The 26,660-nt window shown below is 47.8% G+C and overlaps 1 protein-coding gene across 2 annotated transcripts in view; it reads right to left on the reverse strand.

Annotated features, from left to right (window-relative positions):
• Positions 1-26,660, reverse strand: part of cpm (carboxypeptidase M) — a 103,278-nt gene that overhangs the window by 59,520 nt on the left and 17,098 nt on the right. For both annotated transcript variants that reach the window (XM_038996801.1, XM_038996800.1), the window contains exons 3-4: positions 20,186-20,283; positions 10,498-10,667 (exon numbers count right to left, since the gene is read on the reverse strand). In XM_038996801.1, coding sequence (XP_038852729.1) covers positions 10,498-10,667; positions 20,186-20,283 — 268 coding nt within the window. The remainder of the gene's footprint in view (positions 1-10,497; positions 10,668-20,185; positions 20,284-26,660) is intronic.

The following is a 26,660-nucleotide window of genomic DNA, read 5'->3' on the forward strand; positions in this document are numbered from 1 at the left end:
AGAGAGAGAGAGAGAGAGAGAGAGAGAGAGGCAGAGAGAGAGAGAGAGAGAGGCAGAGAGAGAGGCAGAGAGAGAGAGGCAGAGAGTATAGAGAGAGAGAAAGAGAGGCAGAGAGAGAGAGAGGCAGAGAGTATAGAGAGAGAAAGATGGAGAGAGTGGTGAAAGAGAGAAAGAGGCAGAGAGAGAACAGCTATACCAGACTAGAAGGGAGGTAACCTCCTGTAATTATACCACAGACTAGAAGGGAGGTAACCTCCTGTAGTTATACCACAGCCTAGAAGGGAGGTAATCTCCTGTAGTTATACCACAGACTAGAAGGGAGGTAATCTCCTGTAGTTATACCACAGACTAGAAGGGAGGTAACCTCCTGTAGTTATACCACAGACTAGAAGGGAGGAAACCTCCTGTAGTTATACCACAGCCTAGAAGGGAGGTAACCTCCTGTAGTTATACCACAGACTAGAAGGGAGGTAACCTCCTGTAGTTATACCACAGACTAGAAGGGAGGAAACCTCCTGTAGTTATACCACAGACTAGAAGGGGGGTAACCTCCTGTAGTTATACCACAGCCTAGACGGGAGGTAATCTCCTGTAGTTATACCACAGACTAGAAGGGAGGTAACCTCCTGTAGTTATACCACAGACTAGAAGGGGGGTAACCTCCTGTAGTTATACCACAGCCTAGAAGGGGGGTAACCTCCTGTAGTTATACCACAGACTAGAAGGGAGGTAACCTCCTGTAGTTATACCACAGACTAGAAGGGAGGTAACCTCCTGTAGTTATATCACAGACTAGAAGGGAGGAAACCTCCTGTAGTTATACCACAGACTAGAAGGGGGGTAACCTCCTGTAGTTATACCACAGCCTAGAAGGGAGGTAACCTCCTGTAGTTATACCACAGCCTAGAAGGGAGGTAACCTCCTGTAGTTATACCACAGCCTAGAAGGGAGGTAACCTCCTGTAGTTATACCACAGCCTAGAAGGGAGGTAACCTCCTGTAGTTATACCACAGACTAGAAGGGAGGTAACCTCCTGTAGTTATACCACAGACTAGAAGGGAGGTAACCTCCTGTAGTTATACCACAGACTAGAAGGGAGATAACCTCCTGTAGTTATACCACAGACTAGAAGGGCGGTAACCTCCTGTAGTTATACCACAGCCTAGAAGGGCGGTAACCTCCTGTAGTTATACCACAGCCTAGAAGGGGGGTAACCTCCTGTAGTTATACCACAGCCTAGAAGGGGGGTAACCTCCTGTAGTTATACCACAGACTAGAAGGGAGGTAACCTCCTGTAGTTATACCACAGACTAGAAGGGAGGTAACCTCCTGTAGTTATACCACAGACTAGATTGGCGGTAACCTCCTGTAGTTATTCCACAGACTAGAAGGGAGGTAACCTCCTGTAGTTATACCACAGCCTAGAAGGGGGGTAACCTCCTGTAGTTATACCACAGACTAGAAGGGGGGTAACCTCCTGTAGTTATACCACAGACTAGAAGGGGGGTATTCTCCTGTAGTTATACCACAGACTAGAAGGGGGGTATTCTCCTGTAGTTATACCACAGACTAGAAGGGGGGTATTCTCCTGTAGTTATACCACAGACTAGAAGGGGGGTATTCTCCTGTAGTTATACCACAGACTAGAAGGGAGGTAACCTCCTGTAGTTATACCACAGTAGTGTACGGTGCACCACCTCTCTGTCATTCAGTTGCGTCCCAAATGGAACTCCATTTCCTATATGGAGTACTACTTTTGTCCAGAGCCCTATTGGCCTCTTTTTGCTATGTAGTGCACTACTTTTAACCAGGGCACTCTATTCCCTATATAGTATAATAGAGCTCGTGCCCTGGTCAAAAGTAGTGCACTATATTTGATTTTACCTTTATTTAACTAGGCAAGTCAGTTAAGAATAAATTCTTATTTTCAATGACGGCCTAGGAACAGTGGGTTAACTGCCTTGTTCAGGGGCAGAACGACAGATATAGGGAATAGGGTTCTGGTCAAAAGTAGTGCACTACATAGGGAATAGGGCTCTGGTCAACAGTAGTGCACTACATAGGGAATAGGGCTCTGGTCAACAGTAGTGCACTATATAGGGAATAGGGCTCTGGTCAACAGTAGTGCACTATATAGGGAATAGGCTTCTGGTCAAAAGTAGTGCACTACATAGGGAATAGCGTTCTGGTCTAAAGTAGTGCACTACATAGGGAATAGCGTTCTGGTCTAAAGTAGTGCACTACATAGGGAATAGTGTTCTGGTCTAAAGTAGTGCACTATATAGGGAATAGGTTGCCATTTGGGATGCAACTCAGTGTGGAGAAAATAACTCTGTTGACCCACAGACAGACATATTGGAGCCAGATTTATTGCATAACAGAATGGCAACTTGTGGATGACTTGGTCTGGTCTGATCTGGTCTGAGGTGTGATGTTTCAACCCACTGTGGCCCAGTTGGAGCACGAGATGGGATGGGTCCGAGTTGGACGGAGGTGTTAGTTAGAGACTTCAATAAACTTTGGCTTCAAAAGATGAAAAGCCTTAAAAAGCCAAGGAAAAGCATCTGTTTTAGTTGTAAAAAAAAAAAAGACTGCCCTAGTCAGATGTGGCAAAGTTGGACAGCAGTGTTGGAGACTTTAATAACTTTTTCTTCAATGCTAAAAAAGTTTCAGTTGTAAAGAAGTGGCAGGAACACCATAATGAGCAAGCCCAGAGCAGCGTCCAGGCCCGGAGCAGCGTCCAGGACAAGAGCAGGTCCGGAACAGCGTCCAGGCCCGGAGCAGCGTCCAGGACAAGAGCAAGCCCAGAGCAGCGTCCAGGCCACGAGCAGGTCCGGAACAGCGTCCAGGCCACGAGCAGCGTCCAGGCCACGAGCAGCGTCCAGGCCACGAGCAGCGTCCAGGCCACGAGCAGCGTCCAGGCCACGAGCAGCGTCCAGGCCACGAGCAGCGTCCAGGCCACGAGCAGCGTCCAGGCCACGAGCAGCGTCCAGGATGTCAGTAAGGAAGAGGGGATGTGATAGCTGAAGACTGGTACCCAGACTAACATTCCACTCCTGTCATATACCAAAGACACTAGACATTCTATCTTTAAATATGAACATTATATCATTCATTAGCTGGGAGGAGATCAAAGGTTTTGATCCTGATTCGATAACCCTCATAGCTATCCTCCAATCACAAAGGTGATTGGCATTCTCTCAACCAGCTTCATACCACACCCCCTCGTGCCTTATTGCTTAGATCTATATGCGTGCCAGTGTGTGTGCGTGTGTAGAGTCTCTTGAAACACAATCTATTCCTAGGGACTTCCTGCCACTTCCAAGAACCACAACCTCATCAAGAGGCCTGTGTGTGTGTGTGTGTGTGTGTGTGTGTGTGTGTGTGTGTGTGTGTGTGTGTGTGTGTGTGTGTGTGTAGGCTAAAGGAGAAGTTCAGAAATGTTCCCATTTCCTCCTATGAGGCTGCACTCCAAAGACTCTTCAGTTTAACAATACTAATTACAGAGATGGAGTCAAGACCGGACCTACGTCCCAAAACGGCACCCTATTCCCTATGTCGTGCACTACTTTTGACCAGGGCCCATGGGGAATAGGGTGCACTACTTTTGACCAGGGCCCATAGGGAATAGGGTGCACTACTTTTGACCAGGGCCCATGGGGAATAGGGTGCACTACTTTTGACCAGGGCCCATAGGGAATAGGGTGCACTAGTTTTGACCAGGGCCCATAGGGAATAGGGTGCCATTTTGGACCTAAACCAGAACTCTCAAGGCCCATCTCTGGCTAATTGGAGACTTCAGGAAGTCTCCCTGTTTCCAGACAGTCAAATAAAAGACTAAGGGTCAGTATTGTGGTTGTGAGGCTTTGTTACTGCCTCTGTATTCAGGGTAAACATGAGTGACAGCAAAGTGCCGGGTACAGGCAGAGTGAAATGTACAAATAGTTCACTTCTATTGGGTCTTCTAAATAACTACCAAACAGGTCAGTGCAGACAGATATTTACCACCAAACAGGTCAGTGCAGACATATATATACCACCAAACAGGTCAGTGCAGACATATATTTACCACCAAACAGGCCAGTGCAGACAGATCTACCACCTAACAGGCCAGTGCAGACAGATATTTACCACCAAACAGGTCAGTGCAGACAGATATCTACCAACAAACAGGTCAGTGCAGACAGATATCTACCACCAAACAGGTCAGTGCAGACAGATATTTATCACCAAACAGGTCAGTGCAGACAGATATTTACCACCAAACAGGTCAGTGCAGACAGATATTTACCACCAAACAGGTCAGTGCAGACAGATATGTACCACCAAACAGGTCAGTGCAGACATATATTTACCACCAAACAGGCCAGTGCAGACATATCTACCACCAAACAGGCCAGTGCAGACAGATCTACCACCAAACAGGCCAGTGCAGACAGATATTTACCACCAAACAGGCCAGTGCAGACAGATATCTACCAACAAACAGGTCAGTGCAGACAGATATCTACCAACAAACAGGTCAGTGCAGACAGATATCTACCAACAAACAGGTCAGTGCAGACAGATATCTACCACCAAACAGGTCAGTGCAGACAGATATCTACCACCAAACAGGTCAGTGCAGACAGATCTACCACCAAACAGGTCAGTGCAGACAGATATCTACCACCAAACAGGTCAGTGCAGACAGATATCTACCACCAAACAGGTCAGTGCAGACAGATAGTTACCACCAAACAGGTCAGTGCAGACAGATATTTACCACCAAACAGGTCAGTGCAGACAGATATTTACCACCAAACAGATCAGTGAAGACAGATCTACCACCAAACAGGTCAGTGCAGACAGATCTACCACCAAACAGGTCAGTGCAGACAGATCTATCACCAAACAGGTCAGTGCAGACAGATCTACCACCAAACAGGTCAGTGCAGACAGATATCTACCACCAAACAGGTCAGTGCAGACAGATATCTACCACCAAACAGGTCAGTGCAGACAGATATCTACCACCAAACAGGTCAGTGCAGACAGATATCTACCACCAAACAGGTCAGTGCAGACAGATATCTACCACCAAACAGATCAGTGCAGACAGATATCTACCACCAAACAGATCAGTGCAGACAGATATCTACCACCAAACAGGTCAGTGCAGACAGATATTTACCACCAAACAGGTCAGTGCAGACAGATCTATCACCAAACAGGTCAGTGCAGACAGATATTTACCACCAAACAGGTCAGTGCAGACAGATATCTACCACCAAACAGGTCAGTGCAGACAGATATTTACCACCAAACAGGTCAGTGCAGACAGATATTTACCGCCAAACAGGTCAGTGCAGACAGATCTACCACCAAACAGGTCAGTGCAGACATATTTACCACCAAACAGGCCAGTGCAGATAGATATACCACCAAACAGGTCAGTGCAGACAGATCTACCACCAAACAGGTCAGTGCAGACAGATCTACCACCAAACAGGTCAGTGCAGACAGATATTTACCACCAAACAGATCAGTGAAGACAGATCTACCACCAAACAGGTCAGTGCAGACAGATCTACCACCAAACAGGTCAGTGCAGACAGATCTACCACCAAACAGGTTGTGTTCAACGCCAGTGGTTTCAGTTAAACTGGTGAACACTGATCTAAGCCACATTACAACAAAAACATGACGAGTCATTTAGTTCCAGGAAGTCGTTCCCGTCATCTCTTCCAGTCACTAAAACGTTGGAAAACCAACTTGTTGCGTTATTGTATTGTTGCTTCATAATATTTTTTTCCCCGGAAGGCAGACGTCTCTGTTGTTCTAAGAACCATTCCCTGTTTCAAGTTGTTATGGTGACGAGTAGGTGAGAGTTTTTTCCACTGTATGGGGCTGGGATGACTGTGTTAGAGTCAGAGTGTGGGTGTCCGTGTCCTGTCCCATCTGGGGAGGAATCCACTGCCAGGGAATGGGATCTGTGTGTGTGTGTGTGTGTGTGTGTGTGTGTGTGTGTGTGTGTGTGTGTCCGTGTCCTGTCCCATCCGGGGAGGAATGGGATTCCCATGGAATGGGAATAACATCTGTGTGAGTCGATGTGAGTGTGTCACTGTTTGGGGCTGGGTGTGGGGCTGGGGGGGGGGGGGGCTGGGGGGGGGATCCACTGCCAGGGAATGGAATCTGTGTGTGTGTGTGTGTGTGTGTGTGTCCTGTCCCATCCGGGGGGGACTCCACTGCCAGGGAATGGGATCTGTGTGTGTGAGTGAAAGAGTGTTTGTGTGTGAGAGAGGAGACAGAGCGAGAGAGAGTTTGTTTTCAGGCCGTGGCTTCCTGCCACTCGCCCACATCAGAGTGATGTAGAGGTGTTGTGTCTACAAACAGCTCAGATAAAACTCCAGGATCTGTTAATGGGTGTGACCGTCACTGCCTCCCTCCCAAATAGAACCCTATTCCCTATGTAGCGGGCCAACGGAACCCTATCTAGCGGGCCAACGGAACCCTATTCCCTATGTAGCGGGCCAACGGAACCCTATTCCCTATGTCGCGGGCCAACGGAACCCTATTCCCTATGTCGCGGGCCAACGGAACCCTATTCCCTATGTCGCGGGCCAACGGAACCCTATTCCCTATGTCGCGGGCCAACGGAACCCTATTCCCTATGTCGCGGGCCAACGGAACCCTATTCCCTATGTAGCGGGCCAAAACAGGTCAGAGACTCACTGGTGTCTCAGTAACCATTCTGCTGTTTACACCCTGAACCATCCTACAGCTGATGACTCACTGGGGTCTCAGTAACCATTCTGCTGTTTACATCCTGAACCCTCCTACAGCTGATGACTCACTGGGGTCTCAGTAACCATTCTGTTGTTTACATCCTGAACCCTCCTACAGCTGATGACTCACTGGGGTCTCAGTAACCATTCTGTTGTTTACATCCTGAACCATCCTACAGCTGATGACTCACTGGGGTCTCAGTAACCATTCTGCTGTTTACACCCTGAACCATCCTACAGCTGATGACTCACTGGGGTCTCAGTAACCATTCTGTTGTTTACATCCTGAACCATCCTACAGCTGATGACTCACTGGGGTCTCAGTAACCATTCTGCTGTTTACATCCTGAACCCTCCTACAGCTGATGACTCACTGGGGTCTCAGTAACCATTCTGTTGTTTACATCCTGAACCCTCCTACAGCTGATGACTCACTGGGGTCTCAGTAACCATTCTGTTGTTTACATCCTGAACCATCCTACAGCTGATGACTCACTGGGGTCTCAGTAACCATTCTGTTGTTTACATCCTGAACCATCCTACAGCTGATGACTCACTGGGGTCTCAGTAACCATTCTGTTGTTTACACCCTGAACCCTCCTACAGCTGATGACTCACTGGGGTCTCAGTAACCATTCTGCTGTTTACATCCTGAACCCTCCTACAGCTGATGACTCACTGGGGTCTCAGTAACCATTCTGTTGTTTACACCCTGAACCCTCCTACAGCTGATGACTCACTGGGGTCTCAGTAACCATTCTGTTGTTTACACCCTGAACCATCCTACAGCTGTCATGTTCTGGTCTACTGAGCAACACAACAGGCCACTCCATCCATCCAGCCACTCCATCCATCCAGCCACTCCATCCATCCAGCCACTCCATTCCTCCAGCCACTCCATTCCTCCAGCCACTCCATCCAGCCACTCCATCCACTCCATCCAACGATCCTCTTAAGTCTCACTGCCACAACTCTATCTAGACACAGTAGAACTCTGAAACTACATTTTTTTTAAAGGGGAAATCTGGGATTTGAAGAAAACAACAAAGCGTCCACCCCGCCACTTGTTTAGGTAAACAGCTGTAGGATGGGTCTGGAGAAATGTAACCACTGTTAAATCCATGGACAGAGCTATAGATGCTGACTGAGCATCTATGAGATCAACATGATACTCTGAAACAGACACTGAGGCACTTTGTCTGGAAAGGTTAGTGGCACCACATAGTAGGAAGGTCAGATGAAGTATTCACTCACTCTCGCCAAAACACATTGTAAAGTTCTACAACACAAGTCAGACTGGACCAAGGCTGTGAGTTGGTTTTGAAGTTACTGTACAGTGTCAGAAGGGACAGATTGATCTTGTTGACTTTAAGACACAACCCATGATGTCCCTCCAGCCACGGTGACTTTAAGACACAACCCATGATGTTCCTCCAGCCATGGTGACTGTAAGACACAACCCATGATGTTCCTCCAGCCACGGTGACTAAGACACAACCCATGATGTTCCTCCAGCCACGGTGACCGTAAGACACAACCCATGATGTTCCTCCAGCCACGGTGACTAAGACACAACCCATGATGTTCCTCCAGCCACGGTGACTGTAAGACACAACCCATGATGTCCCTCCAGCCACGGTGACTAAGACACAACCCATGATGTTCCTCCAGCCACGGTGACTAAGACACAACCCATGATGTTCCTCCAGCCACGGTGACTGTAAGACACAACCCATGATGTTCCTCACTATCTCACCTCCCCTGGGAGTACATGCAGTCCCTTGATGCTCCTCACTATCTCACCTCCCCTGGGAGTACATGCAGTCCCATGATGCTCCTCACTATCTCACCTCTCCTGGGAGTACATGCAGTCCCATGATGCTCCTCACTATCTCACCTCTCCTGGGAGTACATGCAGTCCCATGATGCTCCTCACTATCTCACCTCTCCTGGGAGTACATGCAGTCCCATGATGCTCCTCACTATCTCACCTCCCCTGGGAGTACATGCAGTCCCATGATGCTCCTCACTATCTCACCTCCCCTGGGAGTACATGCAGTCCCATGATGCTCCTCACTATCTCACCTCCCCTGGGAGTACATGCAGTCCCATGATGCTCCTCACTATCTCACCTCCCCTGGGAGTACATGCAGTCCCATGATGCTCCTCACTATCTCACCTCCCCTGGGAGTACATGCAGTCCCATGATGCTCCTCACTATCTCACCTCCCCTGGGAGTACATGCAGTCCCATGATGCTCCTCACTATCTCACCTCCCCTGGGAGTACATGCAGTCCCTTGATGCTCCTCACTATCTCACCTCCCCTGGGAGTACATGCAGTCCCATGATGCTCCTCACTATCTCACCTCCCCTGGGAGTACATGCAGTCCCATGATGCTCCTCACTATCTCACCTCCCCTGGGAGTACATGCAGTCCCATGATGCTCCTCACTATCTCACCTCCCCTGGGAGTACATGCAGTCCCATGATGCTCCTCACTATCTCACCTCCCCTGGGAGTACATGCAGTCCCATGATGCTCCTCACTATCTCACCTCCCCTGGGAGTACATGCAGTCCCATGATGCTCCTCACTATCTCACCTCCCCTGGGAGTACATGCAGTCCCATGATGCTCCTCACTATCTCACCTGCCCTGGGAGTACATGCAGTCCCATGATGCTCCTCACTATCTCACCTGCCCTGGGAGTACATGCAGTCCCATGATGCTCCTCACTATCTCACCTCCCCTGGGAGTACATGCAGTCCCATGATGCTCCTCACTATCTCACCTCCCCTGGGAGTACATGCAGTCCCATGATGCTCCTCACTATCTCACCTCCCCTGGGAGTACATGCAGTCCCATGATGCTCCTCACTATCTCACCTCCCCTGGGAGTACATGCAGTCCCATGATGCTCCTCACTATCTCACCTCCCCTGGGAGTACATGCAGTCCCATGATGCTCCTCACTATCTCACCTCCCCTGGGAGTACATGCAGTCCCATGATGCTCCTCACTATCTCACCTCCCCTGGGAGTACATGCAGTCCCATGATGCTCCTCACTATCTCACCTCCCCTGGGAGTACATGCAGTCCCATGATGCTCCTCACTATCTCACCTCCCCTGGGAGTACATGCAGTCCCATGATGCTCCTCACTATCTCACCTCCCCTGGGAGTACATGCAGTCCCATGATGCTCCTCACTATCTCACCTCTCCTGGGAGTACATGCAGTCCCATGATGCTCCTCACTATCTCACCTCCCCTGGGAGTACATGCAGTCCCATGATGCTCCTCACTATCTCACCTCCCCTGGGAGTACATACAGTCCCATGATGCTCCTCACTAGCTCACCTCCCCTGGGAGTACATGCAGTCCCATGATGCTCCTCACTATCTCACCTCCCCTGGGAGTACATACAGTCCCATGATGCTCCTCACTATCTCACCTCCCCTGGGAGTACATGCAGTCCCATGATGCTCCTCACTATCTCACCTCCCCTGGGAGTACATGCAGTCCCATGATGCTCCTCACCATCTCACCTCCCCTGGGAGTACATGCAGTCCCATGATGCTCCTCACTATCTCACCTCCCCTGGGAGTACATGCAGTCCCATGATGCTCCTCACTATCTCACCTCCCCTGGGAGTACATACAGTCCCATGATGCTCCTCACTATCTCACCTCCCCTGGGAGTACATGCAGTCCCATGATGCTCCTCACTATCTCACCTCCCCTGGGAGTACATGCAGTCTCTGCTGGAGGACTCGAAGCCATCTGGGTTCATAGAAACCAGGATGTGGACGCGGGTGCTGTTCAGGAGGCGGGTCACCAGCGGGTCGCTAAGGTAACCACGGGTCAGGTGATCGATCAGCTGGAGCAGGAGAACTCTGCCCGCCACCTAAAAAAAGAGATGCATTGATACAGTTACAACCATAGAGATCCTATTGACTTACCAGAGAGCCATGTCATAAACCCTCAAAGTTCCAGAACGGGAAGAAAATAAAAAGGCATGCGATATCGGAAATTCTGTAATAGAATTATTGTCAACCTAAAATATTGTCATATAATTATAAATACATTTTATACAGCTTTTATACCAATTGTCTGTATAATTAGTCTATAAAATATATGTAAACAGACCATGAACGTAGACAATCTGACCTTTAATGACATCATAAGATTCTAGTATTCTAATTCAATGGTTACAACAGTGTTTTAGGTAATGGTATACTTTATGCTGTCTCAGAAAATGTAGTCAACAAACCCTAGACACACTGAAAGAGACACTGTCAGAACGTCTGCAGCAGATAAAACACTGAATGAACTGAGACACATTGTCAGAACGAGACCTTCCCTACAGGTGAACCCACATTCTACTGTCTGAGACCTTCCCTACTGGTGAACCCACATTCTACTGTCTGAGACCTTCCCTACAGGTGAACCCACATTCTACTGTCTGAGACCTTCCCTACAGGTGAACCCACATTCTACTGTCTGAGACCTTCCCTACTGGTGAACCCACATTCTACTGTCTGAGACCTTCCCTACAGGTGAACCCACATTCTACTGTCTGAGACCTTCCCTACTGGTGAACCCACATTCTACTGTCTGAGACCTTCCCTACAGGTGAACCCACATTCTACTGTCTGAGACCTTCCCTACAGGTGAACCCACATTCTACTGTCTGAGACCTTCCCTACAGGTGAACCCACATTCTACTGTCTGAGACCTTCCCTACTGGTGAACCCACATTCTACTGTCTGATACCTTCCCTACAGGTGAACCCACATTCTACTGTCTGAGACCTTCCCTACAGGTGAACCCACATTCTACTGTCTGAGACCTTCCCTACAGGTGAACCCACATTCTACTGTCTGATACCTTCCCTACTGGTGAACCCACATTCTACTGTCTGAGACCTTCCCTACAGGTGAACCCACATTCTACTGTCTGAGACCTTCCCTACAGGTGAACCCACATTCTACTGTCTGATACCTTCCCTACAGGTGAACCCACATTCTACTGTCTGAGACCTTCCCTACAGGTGAACCCACATTCTACTGTCTGAGACCTTCCCTACAGGTGAACCCACATTCTACTGTCTGAGACCTTCCCTACAGGTGAACCCACATTCTACTGTCTGAGACCTTCCCTACTGGTGAACCCACATTCTACTGTCTGAGACCTTCCCTACAGGTGAACCCACATTCTACTGTCTGAGACCTTCCCTACTGGTGAACCCACATTCTACTGTCTGAGACCTTCCCTACAGGTGAACCCACATTCTACTGTCTGAGACCTTCCCTACTGGTGAACCCACATTCTACTGTCTGAGACCTTCCCTACAGGTGAACCCACATTCTACTGTCTGATACCTTCCCTACAGGTGAACCCACATTCTACTGTCTGAGACCTTCCCTACAGGTGAACCCACATTCTACTGTCTGAGACCTTCCCTACTGGTGAACCCACATTCTACTGTCTGAGACCTTCCCTACAGGTGAACCCACATTCTACTGTCTGAGACCTTCCCTACAGGTGAACCCACATTCTACTGTCTGAGACCTTCCCTACAGGTGAACCCACATTCTACTGTCTGAGACCTTCCCTACAGGTGAACCCACATTCTACTGTCTGAGACCTTCCCTACTGGTGAACCCACATTCTACTGTCTGAGACCTTCCCTACAGGTGAACCCACATTCTACTGTCTGAGACCTTCCCTACTGGTGAACCCACATTCTACTGTCTGAGACCTTCCCTACAGGTGAACCCACATTCTACTGTCTGAGACCTTCCCTACTGGTGATCCCACATTCTACTGTCTGAGACCTTCCCTACAGGTGAACCCACATTCTACTGTCTGATACCTTCCCTACAGGTGAACCCACATTCTACTGTCTGAGACCTTCCCTACAGGTGAACCCACATTCTACTGTCTGAGACCTTCCCTACAGGTGAACCCACATTCTACTGTCTGAGACCTTCCCTACAGGAGAACCCACATTCTACTGTCTGAGACCTTCCCTACAGGTGAACCCACATTCTACTGTCTGAGACCTTCCCTACAGGAGAACCCACATTCTACTGTCTGAGACCTTCCCTACAGGTGAACCCACATTCTACTGTCTGAGACCTTCCCTACAGGTGAACCCACATTCTACTGTCTGAGACCTTCCCTACTGGTGAACCCACTTTCTACTGTCTGAGACCTTCCCTACAGGTGAACCCACATTCTACTGTCTGAGACCTTCCCTACTGAACTGTAGGCTCTTAAAAACCCTTGAGACCCCACCACCCATCCCTCCATCCCGGTCTAGAACCATCCACCCAGATCGGTCTAGAACCATCCACCCAGATCGGTCTAGAACCATCCATCCAGATCGGTCTAGAACCATCCATCCAGATCGGTCTAGAACCATCCATCCAGATCGGTCTAGAACCATCCATCCAGATCGGTCTAGAACCATCCATCCAGATCAGTCTAGAACCATCCACCCAGATCGGTCTAGAACCATCCACCCAGATCGGTCTAGAACCATCCATCCAGATCGGTCTAGAACCATCCATCCAGATCAGTCTAGAACCATCCATCCAGACCGGTCTAGAACCATCCATCCAGAACCATCCATCCAGACCGGTCTAGAACCATCCATCCAGATCAGTCTAGAACCATCCATCTCTGCCAAGCCACCACGTTTTACACCAGAAGAGAGACAGAGTACAGTTCCAATCATAGGGTGCAGTTTGTTCTATATCATTAGCATAATCACCATAGATGCGGTAAACCATCATTACACGCAGTAAACCATCATTACACGCAGTAAACCATCATTACACGTGCAATAGACAGTTTAAAAGAGCCTCAGAGAGTCAGCTGTAGTTAGAACTGTGGACAGAGCCCCATTCCTGACAACACATTTGAACTGTTAATGATAGATGGGGCAAACTTCAAAACCAGAGTGTACTGGACTGTGATATAATAGTATAACATGCATGATAGGAGCCATAGAGAAAGTCATTAGAAGACAGCTGAGATGTGAATAGTTTGGTTCAGTCTCAGGTGAGGCATTGGATCAAGGTTAAAATACCACGATACAAGCTGTTCTTGATTTGCTAAGACATTGTGGATGGAACACTATTACTGGAAGTACTGCATGTGTGATTGAAGATGAGTCATCATCATCCCATCTCTATAGTCAAATGAGTCTATAAGTCAAATGATTCTGTGCCAAATATGTCAGTTTTGGGGGCAGTGTCGCCTGTTTTGAAGAGGCTGAATAACATTTGAAGAAACAGAGCACGATTAGTTTTTCATTTCTACTCAATCTGCCAAGGAGAAGGAAGTAGTTCACCTACTGGTCCAAAGATCAAACACACAGAAAGGTTAACTCCCGTTAGTGATGATTGTCACAAATAGAAAACACTGGCTAGAACTGCAGAGCTTCCGGAACTAGAATCAGCGGAGCCAATGGAATTCATATGGTTCCATCCCTAATCTCCAGCACATTGTAGTTCCATTGTGTCTCAGTCCACTGAGCACTGTGGTATTCTATAATGCTCCATTATATTCAGACTTCAACAGTGGAGCACGGCTAGCCCTGAGGCCTAGTCTTCTGAATGGACAGTCAGAGAGAAAATGAATGAATGTGTGTGTGTGTGTGTGTGTGTGTGTGTGTGTGTGTGTGTGTGTGTGTGTGTGTGTGCCCCTCAGAGCAGCAGAACATGTCCTGTGTGCCCCCAGGTGAAGTAGAGGCACTGTGACATCGCCGTGACACCGCTCTGCTACATCCCAGCTGGGGGGAAATGAGAGGAAAGGCCCCCTCATCTGGTGTGTGTGTGTGTGTGTCATCTGGTATCTCTTAACCATGTCCATTCAGCTTAGAGGAGGGAGCTACAGTAATATTGCATCCAAAATAGCATCCTATTCCCTCTACAGGGCACTACTTTAGAGTAGAGCCCAGGGTCCTGGTCAGTCGTGCCCTACATAGTGGATAGGGTGCTATTTGGGACGATCCTTAAGGCTGCTCCTGGGGACTGACTACTGATCCATGCTGGGATGTGGAAGTCTATTTACAGTGAAGCCTGGAGGGGATGGAGGAGGGGGGTTTAGTTGACAGCCCTAGGGTGGCTCTAACCACCCCTCCCCTAAACTGTTGACAGCCCTAGGGCGGCTCTAACCACCCCTCCCCTAAACTGTTGACAGCCCTAGGGCGGCTCTAACCACCCCTCCCCTAAACTGTTGACAGCCCTAAGGTGGCTAACCACCCCTCCCCTAAACTGTTGACAGCCCTAGGGTAGCTCTAACCACCCCTCCCCTAAACTGTTGACAGCCCTAGGGCGGCTAACCACCCCTCCAAACTGTTGACAGCCCTAGGGTGGCTAACCACCCCTCCAAACTGTTGACAGCCCTAGGGTGGCTAACCACCCCTCCCCTCAACTGTTGACAGCCCTAGGGTGGCTAACCACCCCTCCCCTCAACTGTTGACAGCCCTAGGGTGGCTAACCACCCCTCCCCTCAACTGTTGACAGCCCTAGGGTGGCTAACCACCCCTCCCCTCAACTGTTGACAGCCCTAGGGTGGCTAACCACCCCTCCCCTCAACTGTTGACAGCCCTAGGGTGGCTAACCACCCCTCCCCTCAACTGTTGACAGCCCTAGGGTAGCTCTAACCACCCCTCCCCTAAACTGTTGACAGCCTTAGGGTGGCTAACCACCCCTCCCCTCAACTGTTGACAGCCCTAGGGTGGCTCTAACCACCCCTCCCCTAAACTGTTGACAGCCCTAGGGCGGCTCTAACCACCCCTGCCCTAAACTGTTGACAGCCCTAGGGCGGCTCTAACCACCCCTCCCCTAAACTGTTGACAGCCCTAGGGTGGCTCTAACCACCCCTCCCCTAAACTGTTGACAGCCCTAGGGCGTCTCTACCCACCCCTCCCCTAAACTGTTGACAGCCCTAGGGCGGCTAACCACCCCTCCCCTAAACTGTTGACAGCCCTAGGGCGGCTAACCACCCCTCCCCTAAACTGTTGACAGCCCTAGGGCGGCTCTAACCACCCCTCCCCTAAACTGTTGACAGCCCTAGGGCGGCTCTAACCACCCCTCCCCTAAACTGTTGACAGCCCTAGGGCGGCTCTAACACCAGGGTTCAGAACCACCTCTGGCACAGCCACGCTCCTCATAAAACCATCAGAAATCAAACCAAGCAGCACCGACTCGCCTCATAAAGTTGCAAAGTTGAGAGAGTAAAAATAGAAATACTGCTACTGAGAGAGAGAGAATATTCACAACAGTCTTTATACCTTGCTAACAGCTTGTTCTAACAGCCGTGTTTTTCCCTCAGCCAGACGTGAAGCGACATAATTTAAGATGGAAGTGGAAAAAGAAGCCGTCGGTCACAGTGTGCTAGCTGTGTCTACTGGCTTCATGCGTCCCAAATAGCACCCTATTCCCCATTTAGTGCACTACTTTTGATAGGGATTTGGTTTAAAAAAACAAAATAGTGCACCATAAAAGAGAAATAGGGTGCCATTTGTTCTAGGTTTAGGGTTGAGTTTTAGGCCCTCTCCTCTTCTCTCTATAAACCAAGTCACTCTGTTCCCTCATATCCTCACATGGTCTCTCCTATCACTGCTATGCGGATGACACTCAGCTACTCTTCTCCTTCTGACACCCAGGTGGCGTCACGCATCTCTGCGTGCCAGACACACATCTCTGCGTGCCAGACACACATCTCTGCGTGCCAGACACACATCTCTGCGTGCCAGACACACATCTCTGCGTGCCAGACACACATCTCAGTTTGGATGTCGGCCCACTACCTCAAGCTCAACAAGACGGAGCTGCTCTTCCTCGCGGGGAAGGCATGCCCGCTCCAAGACCTCTCCATCCCGGTTGACAACTCTACGGTGTCCCCCTCCCAGAGCGTAAACAACCATAGCGTAACCCTGGACAAAATTCCAGTCAACATCTGCAAACATCAAAGCAGCGACTCGCTCCTTTAGGTTCATTCTCTACAACATCTGTACAGTACGACCCTTCTTCCACCACTAGCTGTCTTGGGGCATCTCAGTCTACCACCACCACTAGCTGTCTTGGGGCTCTCAGTCTACCACCACCACCACTAGCTGTCTTGGGGCTCTCAGTCTACCACCACCACCACTAGCTGTCTTGGGGCCTCTCAGTCTACTACCACCACGACTAGCTGTCTTGGGGCCTCTCAGTCTACTACCACCACGACTAGCTGTCTTGGGGCCTCTCAGTCTACTACCACCACCACTAGCTGTCTTGGGGCCTCTCAGTCTACTACCACCACCACCACTAGCTGTCTTGGGGCCTCTCAGTCTACTACCACCACCACCACTAGCTGTCTTGGGGCATCTCAGTCTCTGAGTCATAGTACCGTTAGCTGTCTTGGGGCCTCTCAGTCTACTACCACCACCACTAGCTGTCTTGGGGCCTCTCAGTCTACCACCACCACCACTAGCTGTCTTGGGGCCTCTCAGTCTACCACCACCACCACTAGCTGTCTTGGGGCCTCTCAGTCTACTACCACCACCACCACTAGCTGTCTTGGGGCATCTCAGTCTACCACCACCACCACTAGCTGTCTTGGGGCCTCTCAGTCTACTACCACCACCACCACTAGCTGTCTTGGGGCATCTCAGTCTCAGAGTCATAGTACCGTTAGCTGTCTTAGGGCCTTTAAGTCTTCTAGCAGCAGACTCCTCAGAGTCACGTCTATTTACAATACGTCTTATTACCACTTATTGCAAGTCCACACCCTCCATTTTCTCACAAGTCCACACCCTCCATTTTCCATTCCGTCTCACTAAAGTAAGGGTCAACCATTTCTATCTGCAGGTGTAGTGGTGTGGTTGCAGGCTTTTGTCCCAACCAAGCAGTAACACACCTGACCTGATTTAACTAATCAGTCTTAAAGGGATACTTCGGGCATTTTAGCAACGAGGCCCTCCCCAGAGTCAGATGGACTCGTTGATGTCCAGTATTTTAAAGAAGTTAGATGTAGTTTTTCAAGCAAATGCTAACTAGTGTTACCAGTCATTGCGCTAACTAACGCTAGTTAGCAACTGCACTAGCGCTTGTTAGCAACTGCACTAGCGCTTGTTAGCAACTGCACTAGCGCTTGTTAGCAACTGCACTAGCGCTTGTTAGCAACTGCACTAGCGCTTGTTAGCAACTTCCTTCAAACTGCACGCTGAGACATAAAAATTGTGTCCACAAGTTCTTCTGACTCTGGAGAAAGTAGATAAAGGGCATCAATGCCAAAATCCCGAAATATCCCTTTAAGTAAAAGACTAGGATAAGCCAATAATCTGAATCAGGTGTGTTACTGCTGTGCTGGATCAAAAACATCCACCCATATTGTCTCTTTGCGGTTGAGATCGGCCATCACTGTTCTGAAGGAAGCTTCTGACTGGGCGTTCACAGGTGGAACTCCAGGATGGTGCAACAGAGATAAAACAGTTCATTCCCTTCCAACTGACACATTTCAAGATGGTGTCTTTCAAGCTGACAAACAGGAAAACCTGTACATACCTTTTAAAACCCTTTCCTGCAATCAAATTACCAAATTACCCTCTAGACTACCGAGAATGTTTTTAATATTTTTCATAATTTCATAATTCATAAACAAGAAAAAAGTAAAATCTGATGTTTCTATGTCAAGCAGTTATATTTCAATCTTCTGTGATGTATATAAAGTAAAATATTGGGATGCTAACTCAAAATGTCAGAGTTGAAATGTGACATGGTACAGGTGTCTTTTGTTAAGCCCATAACCATGTGTGTGAGGTGTACACTTTAGTTTCACAGTAGATTTGTTTCAGACTACCCAGAATCACTGTGACCCTCTCTTTTTACCATTTTCTACATTGTAGAATAATAGTGAAGACATCAAAACTATGAAATAACACACACATAGTTGAGAGAATGCCAAGAATGTGCAAAGCTGTCATCAAGGCAAAGAGTGGCTACTTTGAAGAATCTGAAATAAATTTTGATTAAAAAAATCAAAATATATATATTCTTTCCATATTCTTCAAAGTAGCCACTCTTTGCACACGCTTTGCACATTCTTGGCATTCTCTCAACTATGTGTGTATTATTTCATAGTTTTGATGTCTTCACTATTATTCTACAATGAAGAAAATGAATGAGTAGGTGTGTCCAAACTTTTGACTGGTACTGTATATAAATTGACCGTAAAAACACATTTTCCTATGGGGACAATGAAGTAAATTATGAACACGTTTTATGTTTAAGAAAACATGATACGTAGTTGTTTATCTTATGACTAATGAAGCCTGTTAGTGTTTGTTTACTACAGTAATGCTGAAGAGCAGCTCTCTCCATGTGTGTATATCTGCTGTGCGTTGGACCGGAGTCTTCTCAACCCCATTTATCTTCATCAGATTTTCGTGTCCGAGAGTAGAGTGGTGTCGCTATCTCCTGCGAAGAGGGATTTATTCAGACCCCTGGAGGAGGAATGGGACTTACAATGGAACCCCGGGGGAAACCAGACAGGAGGAGACCGAGGGAACCAGAGTGGAGGAATGGAGGGCAATAGGGAGGGGAGAAAGACTGGAGATCAAGAAGGGGGAGGGGGGGGGGACCAGTGTGAGTCCCTCTTCAACCTCCTCCTGCTGGGGTCACAGTCAGCTGCTCCTCCTCTGTGGCCCTCCAGGCCCCAGAGCCCTCAGCTTCTACAACTCTTTGTGGTCCCAGCCCCCGCCCTCTCTTTCCCACAGGCCACGGACTGAAGGACGGACACACACACACGAACACACACACACGGCATGTCCCTCCAGACATGACGATGAAACATCTCTATTTAAGGACCTCTCCATCCATCTCCACAGAACCCTAATCCCACAGTGTGTGTGTCCACAGCAGCCCACCCCTGCTTCCACATTTAGCAAGGCCAAAGGAAAGCGGAGGACATGCAAGGCTGAGTTGTTTTTGTTTGATATGAGAGGGAGGCCCCTCGTCTACATTCATTTGATTTCCTGTTTGGTAAAGAAAGAGGAAACCACTGACTAGTACCATCTATATCCTCTCTCCTCTGGGGGGGGGGCTTTAGTGAACAGTTTCATCTCCTCTCTTTGGGGGGGGGGGGGGCTTTAGTGCACAGTTTCATCTCCTCTCTTTGGGGGGGGGGGGGGGGCTTTAGTGAACAGTTTCATCTCCTCTCTTTGGGGGGGGGGGGGGGGGGGGGGGGGGGGGGGGGGGGGGGGGGGGGGCTTTAGTGAACAGGAATGGTGAAGAAGGCTTGGACAGCTGACCAGAAACACTTGTAAAATTACTTAATGCTTCTACACCAAATATTTTCTCTCTGTGTGTGTGTGTGTGTGTGTGTGTGTGTGTGTGTGTGTCGGCGCTTCCATGATGAGCTTACCTCGTTTCCATGCATGTTCCCAACATATTTGAATTCAGGAATTCCCATCTGGTGCTCCGCCGGATTCTTTCCCAGAATGAGCACCCAGAGGTCTCTCCCTGCCAACAAACAACAGCCCCATTATACAGAGGAATCACCAAGATATTTACTCATCAAATTCATTCAACCTTGTGCACCAGTGTGTTCGTGTGACTGACTGACTTTTTCCCACCAGCCCCTAGAGCAGGACAGAACATTATTCAAATAGTGTTTTAGATTGCGTGGACTGGCACCTGGCAACTCAACGTCAGCTCACAGCCCCCTCTCATCTCTGCCCCCCCCCCCCCCCCCCCCCCCTCCTCTCTTCCCTCCCCCCTCCGCCCCTCCCCTGGGTGCGTCTCAATAACCTCAAATAGCATTCAATAGAAAAGAGAATGAAACTCCCTCTAGCACAGCTCAACCAATCCAATGCTTTTACATTTTGTGGGATATAGTGAAGGAGTGTACACTTCAGGAGGTAGTATAGATTATTGTCCTGTATGAGAGAGACTTCCTGTGTTCCGGTATTTGTCAGAGGGATGTCAGAGCTCTACCACACAACACGTCTGAACCTGCTCCGTGGCCAGTTTGTCAGCAGTGAGTAATCCTCAAGACTAGCTTGTTCTGGCCGCAGGATAGAAACTCTGTTCCCCTTTCATCACAACAACTAGAGTAGCAGACTACAGGATAGAAACTCTGTTCCCCTTTCATCACAACAACTAGAGTAGCAGACTACAGGATAGGAACTCTGTTCCCCTTTCATCACAACTAGAGTAGCAGACTACAGGATAGAAACTCTGTTCCCCTTTCATCACAACAACTAGAGTAGCAGACTACAGGATAGGAACTCTGTTCCCCTTTCATCACAACAACTAGAGTAGCAGACTACAGGATAGAAACTCTGTTCCCCTTTCATCACAACAACTAGAGTAGCAGACTACAGGATAGAAACTCTGTTCCCCTTTCATCACAACAACTAGAGTAGCAGACTACAGGATAGGAACTCTGTTCCCCTTTCATCACAACAACTAGAGTAGCAGACTACAGGATAGGAACTCTGTTCCCCTTTCATCACAACAACTAGAGTAGCAGACTACAGGATAGAAACTCTGTTCCCCTTTCATCATCATAACTAGAGTAGCAGACTACAGGATAGAAACTCTGTTCCCCTTTCATCATAACAACTAGAGTAGCAGACTACAGGATAGAAACTCTGTTCCCCTTTCATCATAACTAGAGTAGCAGACTACAGGATAGAAACTCTGTTCCCCTTTCATCACAACAACTAGAGTAGCAGACTACAGGATAGAAACTCTGTTCCCCTTTCATCACAACAACTAGAGTAGCAGACTACAGGATAGGAACTCTGTTCCCCTTTCATCACAACAACTAGAGTAGCAGACTACAGGATAGGAACTCTGTTCCCCTTTCATCACAACAACTAGAGTAGCAGACTACAGGATAGGAACTCTGTTCCCCTTTCATCATAACAACTAGAGTAGCAGACTACAGGATAGAAACTCTGTTCCCCTTTCATCATAACAACTAGAGTAGCAGACTACAGGATAGGAACTCTGTTCCCCTTTCATCATAACAACTAGAGTAGCAGACTACAGGATAGAAACTCTGTTCCCCTTTCATCATAACAACTAGAGTAGCAGACTACAGGATAGGAACTCTGTTCCCCTTTCATCATAACAACTAGAGTAGCAGACTACAGGATAGAAACTCTGTTCCCCTTTCATCATAACTAGAGTAGCAGACTACAGGATAGAAACTCTGTTCCCCTTTCATCATAACAACTAGAGTAGCAGACTACAGGATAGGAACTCTGTTCCCCTTTCATCATAACAACTAGAGTAGCAGACTACAGGATAGAAACTCTGTTCCCCTTTCATCACAACAACTAGAGTAGCAGACTACAGGATAGGAACTCTGTTCCCCTTTCATCACAACAACTAGTGGGTTTGTTTACCCTCAAATGGCTCTAAGACAAGTCTATATGGAACCAATTGCTCCACACAATCACACACTTGCATGCAAGCACACCCCCCCCCCCCCCCCCCCCCCCCCAACCAACCCACCCACCCACCCCCACTTAAACTTCTGACCAATTATTTCTGAAATGTTGTGCACAGAAGCCTGTCATTTCAGCACAGCTGTTTCTGTCCAGGGGCTTAAAGACAAAAACCCTCAGTGTCTACAGGCCATAAAGACGCACGGGAGGGGTCAAGTAGGAGGGGTGCAGCAGAGCAGGGAGGGGCAAGAGTGTAGCGGGGCAAGTAGAGCGCCAGGAGGGGCAGTCGAGGAATGATCAGAGAGGGGGTCAGCGGAGGAGCGGGACGAGGCAGGTGGTGTACTAGATTAACAGTAATTAGCTAAGAGTCTCTCACCTCGAGCGGCACCAGAAGATTAGGAGGAGGGAGGTTAAATTAACGGGCCGGCCCAAGACGGGCGACAGGCCTTGAAACACGATGACCTCACAATCTGCCAGAGATTTAGTGCAGGCAGGGAGCCAGGCAGGTAGACAGAGGAGGGCCTAAAGATACTGTACACTACTTAAAGTGGAACTGACAGTGTTTAGCAACATGAAATCTCATTCAAATCTGTTCCTATACATCCCTGGAAGAATGACACTTTAAAAAATAAAAATAAATTGACAAGCGAGCACTTAGATTTGGTCATTTTCACATTTTCATAAATTCATGTAATGTTTGGGAATGACAGAGTAAAACATTTGTAAAAATTCTATAGCAATATAAAGCGGGAAAGCTGCCGTGCGTTTGGACAATTAATAGACACTGCAGTAAATAAACCCCTGATAAAAACCACTGTCTTGTCCAGGACCAGAGTCTATGCAGACCGGTGCAGCAGAGCCAATCAGAGCTACAGTAGACCTTTATGTAAACAAGCCATTTGTACACAGGCCTGGAATCACTCACTTTGAACTGGACTGTGTGTTTACAGACAGTAGCAACAGCGTGACTTTAGATCATTAGTAAGCATTCGCCAAAAGCCACAAAATACACCTGAATGGATTTCTGTAAATACCACGGGAGTCCTCTTACATTTGGGAACTTTACAGTCCTGTTGATCAAACAACCATGAAAAAAGGTAGGATCTCTCTCTCTCTCCCTCAGTTATACACATCAACAAGATCAATAACTAATGCAGAACAAGATGAGAAGAGCTACATACAATCTAACGAGGAAACATAAACACAAACCCTCTCAAAATGTTCAGCTACCTGGCCGTCAAAATGGCACTGATAAACGACGGGGAAATAGTCGCCTGCTCGTCCTTCTGCAGCTTGCCTGCAAATTAAAATGTTTGTCCCAACCCACGTTTTGACAACTGAATGAGAACTTGCCTGCCTTCCCATTTGATCGATGCCAAATACATTTGATTGACACTATAGACCCTGGACGTTCTGGCCGAGGAGTAGGGTTGATCCGAGATTTTTCACAACGGCAGTCAAGCACCCAAGCTAACTGGCTAAAGTTGGCTAGCTACTTCGACACATGAGAGAATACCTCACTCTGACCATTTTACTTACCCTAGCAGAGCTGGTTAGGCTGTATTCATGTTATCCAGAGCATTGGTGACTAACTGTGCTGCTGGCAACAATTAAATATTTTTTGGGGGGGGGCAGACATTTACCGACACCGGTCATACTCAGCGGGTGTTGCACATTCATAAATCCATCAGTTATTCTGCCACAGAGTGCTCTGAAATCAGAGTAGATAGCCAGAGTGAATTTACGAACGCAAGAGATATGCTAACTGGATAACAGTCGTTCAAGTTAAGCACCGCTAGCAAAGCGATTCACATTTCTTGCTAGTTAACCCAATGACTTAACTAGGCAAGTCAGTTTAGAACAAATTCGTATTTACAATAACGGGGGAACAGTGGGTTAACTGCCTTGTTCAGGGGCAGAACAGAATTTTACATTGTCAGCTCTGGGATTCTATCCAGCAACCTTTCGGTTACTAGTCCAACCACGAAACGTGGCTGGGTCTTTCAGCATGACAATGATCCCAAACACACCGCCCGGGCAACGAAGGAGTGGCTTCGTAAGAAGCATTTCAAGGTCCTGGAGTGGCCTAGCCATTCTCCAGATCTCAACCCCAAAGATCTTTGGAGGGAGTTGAAAGTCCGTGTTGCCCAGCAACAGCCCCAAAACATCACTGCTCTAGAGGAGATCTGCATGGAGGAATGGGCCAAAATACCAGCAACAGTGTGTGAAAACCTTGTGAAGACTGACAGAAAATGTTTGACCTCTGTCATTGCCAACAAAGGGTACATAACAAAGTATTGAGATAAACTTTTGTTATTGACCAAATACTTATTTTCCACCATAATTTGCAAATAATTTCATTAAAAATCCTACAATGTGATTTTCTTGATTTTTTTTTCTCATTTTGTCGGGCATAGTTGAAGTGTACATATGATGAAAATTACAGGCCTCTCTCATCTTTTTAAGTGGGAGAACTTGCACAATTGGTGGCTGACTAAATACTTTTTTGCCCCACTGTACCTTTGACTATTGGATGTTCTTATAGGCACTTTAGTATTGCCAGTGTAACAGAATAGCTTCCATCCCTCTCCTCGCCCCTACCTGGGCGCGAACCAGGAACACATCGACAACAGCCACCCTCGAAGCATCGTTACCCATCGCTCCACAAAAGCCGCGGCCCTTGCAGAGCAAGGGGAACAACTACTCCAAGTCTCAGAACGAGCGACGTCACCGATTGAAACGCTGTTAGCGCGCACCCCGCTAACTAGCTAGCCATTTCACATTGGTTACACCAGCCTAATCTCGGGAGTTGATAGGCTTGAAGTCATAAACAGCTCAATGCTTGAAGCATTGCGAAGAGCTGCTGGCAAAACGCACGAAAGTGCTGTTTGAATGAATGCGTACGAGCCTGCTGCTGCCTACCGTCGCTCAGTCAGACTGCTCTATCAAATCATAGCTTAATTATAACATAATAACACACAGAAATATGAGCCTTAGGTCATTAATATGGTCGAATCCGGAAACTATCATTTCGAAAACAAAACATTTATTCTTTCAGTGAAATACGGAACCGTTCCGTATTTTATCTAACGGGTGGCATCCCTAAATCTAAATATTGCTGTTACATTGTACAACCTTCAATGTTATGTCATAATTATGTACAATTCTGGCAAATTAATTACGGTCTTTGTTAGGAATAAATGGACTTCACACAGTTCGCAACGAGCCAGGCGGCCCAAACTGCTGCATATACCCTGACTGCTTGCACGGAATGCAAGAGAAGTGACACAATTTCCGTAATTATAAGAAATTCATGTTAGAAGGCAATATTAACTAAATATGCAGGTTTAAAAATATATACTTGTGTATTGATTTTAAAGAAAGTAATTGATGTTTATGGTTAGGTTTGGTGCAACGACAGTGTTAAATCATCAACCGTTTGGCGAAGTTGAAGTAGGCTGTGATTCGATGAGAAATTAACAGGCACCGCATCGATTATATGCAATGCAGGACACGCTAGATAAACTAGTAATATCATCAACCATGTGTAGTTAACTAGTGATTATGTGAAGATTGATTGTCTTTTATAAGTTTAATGCTAGCTAGCAACTTACCTTGGCTTCTTGCTGCCCTCGCGTAACAGGTAGTCAGCCTGCCACGCAGGCTCCTCGTGGAGTGCAATGTAAGGCAGGTGGTTAGAGCGTTGGACTAGTAACCGGAAGGTTGCAAAAACGAATCCCCGAGCTGACAAGGTAAAAATCTGTCGGTCTGCCCCTGAACAAGGCAGTTAACCCACCGTTCCTAGGCCGTCATTGAAAATAAGAAAGTGTTCTTAACTGACTTGCCTAGTTAAATAAAGGTGTAAAAAAATATATTGTTATAAAACTTGAAATCGGCCCTAATTAATCGGCCATTCCGATTAAATTGGTCGACCTCTACTATATAGGCCATGAAATAGGGTACCATTTGGGAGTCATCTTTACAGTGTTGTAGGACTTCTCTGTCCTCTCTTCACCTGCTTTACTTTAAACCCTTAAGGCCTCAGGAGCCATACGGCCTCAGGAGCCATACGGCCTCAGGAGCCATACGGCTCCAATCTAAAGTTAATTATTCTCGGGTTCTAATCAATTAAAAGTGCATGGCTGAGCACAGACAGATGCCATCGCAGGGTTCTAATCAATTAAAAGTGAATGGCTGAGCACAGACAGATGCCATCACAGGGTTCTAATCGATTAAAAGTGAATGGCTGAGCACAGACAGATGCCATCACAGGGTTCTAATCGATTAAAAGTGAATGGCTGAGCACAGACAGATGCCATCACAGGGTTCTAATCAATTAAAAGTGGATGGCTGAGCACAGACAGATGCCATCACAGGGTTCTAATCAATTAAAAGTGAATGGCTGAGCACAGACAGATGCCATCACAGGGTTCTAATCGA

The sequence above is a fragment of the Salvelinus namaycush genome, chromosome 6 (assembly GCF_016432855.1).
Source record: "Salvelinus namaycush isolate Seneca chromosome 6, SaNama_1.0, whole genome shotgun sequence".
NCBI classification, from domain to species: Eukaryota; Metazoa; Chordata; class Actinopteri; order Salmoniformes; family Salmonidae; genus Salvelinus; species Salvelinus namaycush.